The following is an 8,395-nucleotide window of genomic DNA, read 5'->3' on the forward strand; positions in this document are numbered from 1 at the left end:
AATAAGTGGTTAAAGGTAGGGTTGGTAATGTTGAGATGCACCTTTTGTCATATTTGCTAATATAAACTGATAATAAACCTATACTGATAGCAACCAATAAAGCTAAAGGTTTAGCAGTAAAATCTAATATCTGTGGAAGTTGCAGAAATGTAACAAACACGACCTTTACTTGTTCAATCTCCACATCACAGATCTATGATGAAGCCCAGAGCGCGGCAAGACTGGATGACTCGAAAGTTCAACATGGCGCCAACTCTATCTCGGTTTTTCGAGCCTCAATGCGCCACTGAGCACGTTCCACAAACCGGACGCCATCTTTAAACAGTTTTAATGATAGGTCTATAGTACTACCCTCGGAGTAGCTTTATTTGATTCCTGGGACTTAATTTGATTCCTGGTTCCTGCGGTGGAGACGCAGTGAGTTCTGGGGTAAAGTTCCTCACTCAACATAGCCACTTTACTGTAACAACTGTAATCACTGTGTATTGGAACCCTCGTTTGAGCATCGGTAAAGCTACCGCTTCATCTGTAATGTGTAGTAAAGAAGCAACAAGACCGTTTAACACTTGCTTTGATTTTTACTATGCTGCAAAGAATGGCACAAAAATACACACACACACACACAATCATACAGCTTCAGAAATGCAATCCCTTAAATAAAGATTTTAAAAGAGTTTATGGTACAAAATGTACAAAAGCTAAAGGGGAACAACATAAGTTTCATTAATCAAAGGGTCAAGTTCTGATTCTGTGATAAAGCAGCACATGACTAGCAGATAAAGCAGCACTGTTCCATGGATTATGGACCAGAACCCAGACAAAAAAACTTTTTTCCTCATGAAGCCAAACTAGTATTTTTAAGAAACATAACATGTAAGAACAGAAACGACTCCCTGTCTGAAAGAGAACAAGAACAAGCAGATGCAGCAGAGAAGGTACCATCACTGTAACAGCTGGGGTCCTCTGAAACGACACAGGAACTGTGAAGACCTCAAACTGGACTATGCAGCCTCTGAAGGAGGAGGAAACTGGTTCTCTTTCTACATCAGTCCGTTCTCACTCCAGACCCAGGGCCAGTCCCAGGCTAGGACCAGGGTCAGTCATTGACCTTATTACCCCTGGTTACATGATACAAGTAGTCAGTTCCTCCCAGGTTCTGGTTCCAGATCAGATCCTGTTCAGTGTCTCCTCAGGGTTCCTACCTCCCCATGGTCACCAGTCTGACAGGCAGTATAGAGTTGAGGTCCTTACTCTGCTGCAGGGCCCGCCACGACTACAGGAAGACACACAGACAAGCTTAACATTCAAAACAACCTCAACACTGGAAGAACACAGGTCAGACAAGACGTACCTCAGTAAAACAAGTTTTAATGGCGTCAAACTTGGATTTCTCGTAGACAGCCCTGGCTGTGTTTTTCTGTTCGAACGGCTCTGAAAACACACCCATGACATGCACCTTCATTAACAAAGCCACTACGCTGTTATGGAAATATCACAATAACTCAATGGGTTACCTTCTACACAAATAAATTTGTTCTTCCACTCGGAGCTGCTGGTTCTTGGTATAGCCTTAGCCTCCCTAATTGAAATCACCTTCTGGTCCCACCTAATAACACACACACACACACGCACACTGTCTGCGTGGAAAGGAGAAGAAAAGGAGGAAGATGGAGAGGAAGGAGAGGGGGCTGCCAAAGTCATGAGGTCAGAGCAGCTGCTTCTGCCTCTCAGTAACACAACACCAGAGAGACGACTGGGGAGGAGGGGGGGGGGGCTAAGGCAGGGAAAGTCTGTTTGTATCTACATGTACTCTGTGTGTGTGTGTGTGTGTGTGTGTGTGTCCCTCTGAGTGAGAGAGACAGAATGAGTGTGTGTGTGTGTATGCATTGTATGAGTATGCATGCGCGAGTGTGTGTGTGTGTACCTGAAGCCGCAGGTGTAGTACTTGAGAAAGCTGAGCAGGAGAGACAGTGTGTGTGAGTGTGTGTGTACAGTGCCTGTCAAAAGCTTGGAAACACCTTACCGTACGGTACTTAACCTTTCACCATTGTTGAGAGACATATGCACCACCTGTTTTTCACAGTTTTGTTTGCAATTCAATCACTTAATCAGTCACTCAATCACAGTCTATAGGGCATTAACCTACATGTTTATAATGAGTTAGCATGTCCTCCAAATATTGGCTAAGGTGACAGTTTGACGAAAGATTAAGCTTTTCATACCAATATCTGTACATTTTGGTACAAGTAAATCTTTGTAACATAAAATGACCTAGTTTGTTGCATCTAAACAATAGGAACATGCATGTGTCACGGTCATGTTTGAAGTTTAAAGGAGATCTACCTTTTCTGTTGCAGCTCCAAAGTTGTGGAACAGCCTACCTTTATATATTTGGTCCTCTACTAGTAGCAACGTTTTTAAATCCCACCTTAAGACCCATCTTTTTTCTTTAGCATTTGAGTCGGCAATTGGGTAGGAATTTTTGTTTATGTTTGTCATGTCCTATAAATATGTCTAGTTTGTTATACGTTTTGACTGTACAGCACTTTGGTCGACATAAGTTGTTTTTCATATGTGCTTTAGAAATAAATTTGACTGTCTCTGAAAAACAATAAACGGTGTTAAAGACTAGGTGTTTCCAAACTTTTGACTGGCACTGTATGCAAGTGTATGTAGGTGTATATGCGTCTGTTTGTATGTACATACGTATGTAGGTGTGTATTTGTGTGAGTGCATGTATGTGCGTACGTGTATCTAGGCGTGTATGCGTGAGTGCTCACCTGAAGCTGCAGGTGTAGTACTTGAGGAAGCCGAGCAGAAGCTCTCCCAGTGACAGCGTGTTGGTGGAGCTGAAGGCTGGGATGTGTCTGGGCCCATCTGGAACCATGTGGATGTCCATGGTTACGCTGAAGCACTCCTGATAACGACAACAACAACAACTAAACCAAAAAAAATGATATTGGATTGTTTGTGGTTTTTATATTACGGTCGTCATACGATCGATGGTGGTGTGGAGTTGCTGCTTACAGGGAACTGCTGCTGGAGGGAAGGGACCACTGGGTTCTTCAGAGCTGGCAACACACACACACACATATAGTATTTACACACACACACACCCAAAGGAATGATGACAAAATAGTAATGCAACACCTTCGTAGTGCCACAGTGTGTGTGTGTGTGTGTGTGTACTCACTCTGCAGGTAGTGCAACACCATCAGCACCAGTGTATAGCTGCTGAGAGTTCCCTTGCTGGCGTCGTTGATCCCGTAGTGCTGAGCCCACTTCTTCACCACCATGATGATGGGCCTCACCCTGGGCTCCGCTAGGGGGAGACACACACACACACACACACAGGATAAGGAGGGCGAGGAAGGGGGAGACATGTCAGGAGTGGAGGATTGAGGGAGTGAAGGAGGAGAGGAGGGGGTGAGGGAGGAGAGGAGAGAGAGGAGGGGTGAGGGAGGAGAGGAGGGGGTGAGGGAGGAGACTGATGGAGGAGAGGAGGGGTGAGGGAGGAGAGGGTAAGGGAGGAGAGGAGAGTAGGGTGAGTAAGAGAGGGAGTAAAGGGAGGGTGTGGGGATTGAAGTGTGGAGGGGTTGCGAGAGGTACGATACAGTCTCTCTTACCATAGGCATAACTCCTGAGCAGAAAGGTATTCCTGATCCCCACTGTGTTGTTGATATTCAGATCAAACTCTACCCCGCTAGAGAGAGACAGAGGGAGAAAAGAGAACTTCTCTTAAAGATCCTGTAAAGCAAATTCCATGATTTGCTTTTCAATACATTATATACATGTGAAATGAATTCCTGAAAGCATGTGCAAAGCGCAAAAACTTTTTCGCACTGAAATGTGGAGTTAGACCGTAGAACAGTTTCTCTTCCGTTTTCAGATCAGGTTTTAATGGGCGGAGCCAAAAAATTACCCATCTACGTCATTTTGACCCATCTACGTCAGATCACTGAATGGCTCCTCCTGCTGTACTGTTATTGTAGCCTACATCAGCTAGCTAGCTAGCTTCAGGATGTCTCTCTCCACCCGCAACTGCATCTCCCTGGATGCAATAACTTCAGCTGCGCCGCAACGCTATTTAATTTCCCTATTGATGAGGAAAAGAAAAATAGGTGGATTGATTTTGTGAAGAGCCACGCTAATGGAAAGCTTCGGATAAACTCCAACAGCCGCCTCTGCAGTGACCATATCACGGCGGATCATTTTAACATGGACCAGAGACAGACAGGGTTCAGAGACACATGGTTTCTCTTGCAGCGCGGAGCCGTACCGAGCATCGCCCTCCCAGCCGTTCCTCCTCTGGTCGCACCTGGACCATCCACCGCCGCCAGCAGTTCATCACTCAGTTCTGTGTACTTGTTATAATTATACTAGATAACTTTTCCAGAGGTATCTCTGCTATGAGTTAGTGCAAACCGCTAACTTGATATTAGGCTACTCGGTGTAGAATTATGGTAGCTAATGTGCTAGAAGTAGTTGGAGAGCTCACTGTCTGCTGTCTCTGGTGTCCATTTTTACTCCTGTGTTACAGCTCAGGGGAACATTTCATTTATATGCATCTGTATGTTCACTCATTGAACAAATAAATTCTAATTCTATACTGTTTTGTTCGGCGTGACGTAGCATCCATTATCTGGGTCGTAGGTAGGCAGCGAGGGGCGGAGCTTCAGCTCCTTCAGGCGACACGCCCCCCCAGTCTCAAGCAAAGAAGAGTGCTGATTTTCTCACGATTTCAAAGCCTAATTTAACATACGTCTGTGTTTTTTTTCATGCGAATTTGGATGTGTAGTTAATAACACATTCTTCTGTGGTGTGGTGAACTTAAAAACTCATTTTCAATTCCACTTTACAGGATCTTTAAAAAGCAAAGACAGGTCAAGTGTGCAGTGATCAGAAAGTTTTACTCCATCCCCAGCTTAGTGGAAGAGTCTCCACTGTCCTACCTCACGGTGTCTCTGGCTTTCAGGATGGGAACTTTGGCTTTGATCAGCTGAATGTTCCTCAGGTACGCTGTAGAACACACCCATGTAAACAGTCAGGTTTCACTGCGATGATGGGTTTGAAATACTTTGCTCCCCCTAGTGAACGCTAAGCCGGTTGCAGCTGATGGGACTAGGTTGAATAGATGCCACGGGAAATACAGACTGCATTAAACACAAGGTAGTATGGTAGCCGGGTGTGACTCACACAGATGTCTGAACAACTTGTTGATCTGACCAAGAACACGGACAGCTTCGTTCCACTCGCCCTGAGAGACAGACAGAGGGGAGGGGGAGAGGAGGGGGTTAGGGTCTTTATAGTAAGAGTTTTAACAGTCCATCAATTTGTATCGGTGCAAAGACCAAACAGGAAACATCCGTTCGATCATTAAGTTCCTGCCAGCTGCAATCATTAAGTTAGATCCAAACAAATTGATTGGTTGTGTTTATTACAGTCCTGCGATGACAACAGATACCGGATTGAATTCCTTATACTGTCAAACCTTTCAATTTATTGGTTGCTATCAGGATATGAAGTTTACTTCGGGAAATATGTTGCAACAGAAAGTATGTCTCAACAAAATTACCGACCCTGCCTTTAAAGCCCCTAACGATGCAGAAGCAATCTACCAGTTTTCCGAGCAGTAGAACCCAAGAAAACAAAGTTCAACACTCATATTCACTCCTATTGTAACAAATGTTTTGAGGTATCAAAGCTCATCGGATTGTTGGCTAGCAGAATCAATAAAGCATCGCATATGTATGAACATGTGTGTGTGTCGTGCTTACTGAGACACGGGGCAGGACCATGCAGAGGTCGGCATCACTACTGGAGCTGCCGAACCCATTCAGAGAGGACCCTGCCAGGAAGAGACGAGCCACTGAGAGGAGGGAGAGGGGAGGAGGAGAGGAGGAGAGGAGGAGGAAGAGGAGGAGAGAAGAGAAGGAGAGGGGAGGAGGAGGGGAAGCAAGGAGGAGAGAGGTGGAGGAGAAAGGAGGAGGAGGGGAGGAGAGGACAGGAAGATAGGAGAAAGGGGGAAATGTGAGTGATGATTAGACACATGGACAGAACAGAGGTAAGACAGGTGTGTGTGTGTACCTACATGGGAACAGTCTCTGTATCTCCTTCTGTAGCTGCGTTCTGCAAAGCTCCTTCCTCTCCAGGTCGGAGGACTTCTGACCGCACGCCTCAAACACCTCCAATATCTGACCGCTCAACTGAGGGCAACACACAAGTACATTCATCGGCATGAACACACGTATAAACACACAGGCCGATTTAGAACGGTGCACATGTGGACAGTGGGACTTGCAGTTGAGCAATGGAACCTTGTCGGTGGAGAAGGGATGAAGAGTTGGACTGGCCCCCCACAGGGAGGACGAGGTCTGGGGGCTGGAGAGGGACAAGGCCCCTGGAGACGGCTGGGGAGGGGGACTCAGGCGTTGCCTCTTCAGGTCAAAGGAGCCCTGGTCGTTATTGGTTCGCCTAACACAAAAAAACAAAACAGAAATCACAAGTGAGGAGGTTTGGTGTGGAGGGGGAGAGGTAGAGAATGCAAGAGGGAGCGAGTAAGAAAGAGAAACAGAAAGAGAGAGACATAGAGGCTGATCAAGAGAGAATGTAGAGAAACAGCTTACTTGCGGCTGCGTCCGTTGGCCTTGTCTGCTGTAGGGGGACCAGGGGGGGTGTAGGGTGGGCGGGGGCTCCACACATATGGAGGTATCACTGGGGGGGGGTTGAAGGGGCTACACACACACAGAGTTAAGAAAGAAAACGTCAGGATACACTATAATGTTATTTACCATTTATGCCCTACAATCTGTATCAGGAAGTGTATGACGCCTTACTTGGTGTTGTTGTGTTGCAGACAGAGTTGGGCTAGCTGAGCATGTCTTTGCCTCAGTCTTCTGTTCTCATGCCTCAGGGAGTTGTTCTGGGGCACCGATGGGAAGCCACGGTTCATATCAAACACGTCTGATCTACCACACACCCACACATCCACACACATCAACAACAGCCTGCCAACCAATCCCAGTGTGATTTAGCAGGCTAGTTTCCCTCCTATAGATATAGATTGGATCCTTACTTTATGATGTTTTGAAATAGTTGAACTTCCTGTAACTCCGCTTCAGCTTGTTGTGCTTTAGTCCTTTTCTTAGCTTTCCTCTTAGCTATCGCCCGCCTTTGTGCTTTAACCTGTTTCCGGCGAGCAACTTTTTGCGCTTTGATGAGACTCTGTTGTGGGTCAGGCAGTTTTAAATGTTGTGCCCTCCTCTCAGCTATCCTCTGTTTACGGGCCAAATCTGAAGGTCTGGTCTTGGAGTGCAGATTGTGGCAATGTTTCCTGCTGTTAATCATAGGAATCCAGTGTGACACACCCATTCACCCAAGAAAGAAGGAAGAAAGAAAGTCAACATAAACAACAAACAGCTCATAGTGTGGGATCACCAGCTGTGTTATTCACAGGAATCCAGGTCAACACACCTTTACCCACACACCTAAGAGCCACGAAATAAGTTGACATGAACAACAAACAGTAAATACTGTGAAGTGATCAGTTCCTAAAGATAATGTAACGTCATATGCCAAAGCCTTACATAGATTCCTGTAGTTTGTGCTCCTGGAGAGGCGGGGGCCGGCTGCCTGTTGTGTTCCTTCGCTTAGGAGTAACAGCCCGGTGCACAGATGGGACCTCGAGGTTCATACCTAACCCTAACTCTATGTAACTAATCCAGCTGCAAGAGAACCGCCATTTTAAGAGAACATAACGTCACATGCTCAGTGGAAGAAGCTTGCTTGCTGTCAATCTAACTTCCCAGCAAGCTAACTAACAAAGTGTTTTCAGGATAGCAGCAGCTAGCTAATGTGTTCTAGCGTATGTCGCTAGCTAGCTAGGTATATACATTACTAACGTTAGTTGTAGCTAGCTTGCTGACATGTTTGAGCGGATGACAGTTTTTCTTAGTGTGATTTGAGCATCAGCATTAGCTCACCCACCACTCTTACACAGAGACCGTACGTGGTAATCGCTCAAAAAAAAATTACGATTCGCTCACAAACTCAGAAGTATTTGAGTGTCTTCTTCTCTGTTTAATGCCGTGTCGCAAACAACGTGGAGCATACCGCCACCTGCTGACTGCACCGGAGTGCGTAAAACTGTGGCGCTGGTACCAGACGATGTATCTCTTTTGTGGGAATATCTACATAAATTGTGATTAGACAAGTGTTGTTTGTCTCGGTCGAGACGCGGCTTAGGTGTTTTTTGCCTTTCATATGGCTAGTTAGCGCATCCTCACCCACAAAATTTACATTTTGAGCTTTAGATATCCACAATTAAAATTGTGTCATGTGTAGCCAAGCATTGTTGAAAGTAAATTTGCCTGGCATAGCTACCGTGATTTTAGTT

The 8,395-nt window shown here is 45.7% G+C and overlaps 1 protein-coding gene across 1 annotated transcript; it reads right to left on the reverse strand.

The window, feature by feature from the left end:
* Nucleotides 1-843: 843 nt before the first annotated feature.
* tent2 (terminal nucleotidyltransferase 2) lies at nucleotides 844-8,098 on the reverse strand. Its single transcript, XM_062451578.1, has 16 exons — nucleotides 7,587-8,098; nucleotides 7,076-7,336; nucleotides 6,837-6,968; nucleotides 6,627-6,734; nucleotides 6,318-6,474; nucleotides 6,092-6,206; nucleotides 5,778-5,869; nucleotides 5,197-5,257; nucleotides 4,953-5,019; nucleotides 3,627-3,703; nucleotides 3,194-3,322; nucleotides 3,028-3,071; nucleotides 2,781-2,917; nucleotides 1,515-1,606; nucleotides 1,352-1,431; nucleotides 844-1,273 (listed from the first exon to the last, which is right to left on the reverse strand). Exons 1-16 carry the CDS (start codon nucleotides 7,691-7,693, stop codon nucleotides 1,199-1,201), a joined length of 1,734 nt encoding a protein of 577 aa, XP_062307562.1. The 5' UTR covers nucleotides 7,694-8,098; the 3' UTR covers nucleotides 844-1,198.
* Between the last annotated feature and the right edge of the window lie 297 nt (nucleotides 8,099-8,395).

Source organism: Osmerus eperlanus, chromosome 25 (genome assembly GCF_963692335.1).
Source record: "Osmerus eperlanus chromosome 25, fOsmEpe2.1, whole genome shotgun sequence".
Taxonomy (NCBI): Eukaryota; Metazoa; Chordata; class Actinopteri; order Osmeriformes; family Osmeridae; genus Osmerus; species Osmerus eperlanus.

Bases quoted from the DNA above. Each gene is read 5' to 3' on its own strand.
- tent2 (XM_062451578.1), bottom strand. From the start codon at position 7,693: ATGAACCTCGAGGTCCCATCTGTGCACCGGGCTGTTACTCCTAAGCGA. The intron at 6,475-6,626 runs GTAAGCTGTTTC...TTTTTGTGTTAG, and splicing joins GCCAACGGACGCAGCCGCAA to GCGAACCAATAACGACCAGG. The intron at 6,207-6,317 runs GTTCCATTGCTC...TGTTGCCCTCAG, and splicing joins ATCCCTTCTCCACCGACAAG to TTGAGCGGTCAGATATTGGA.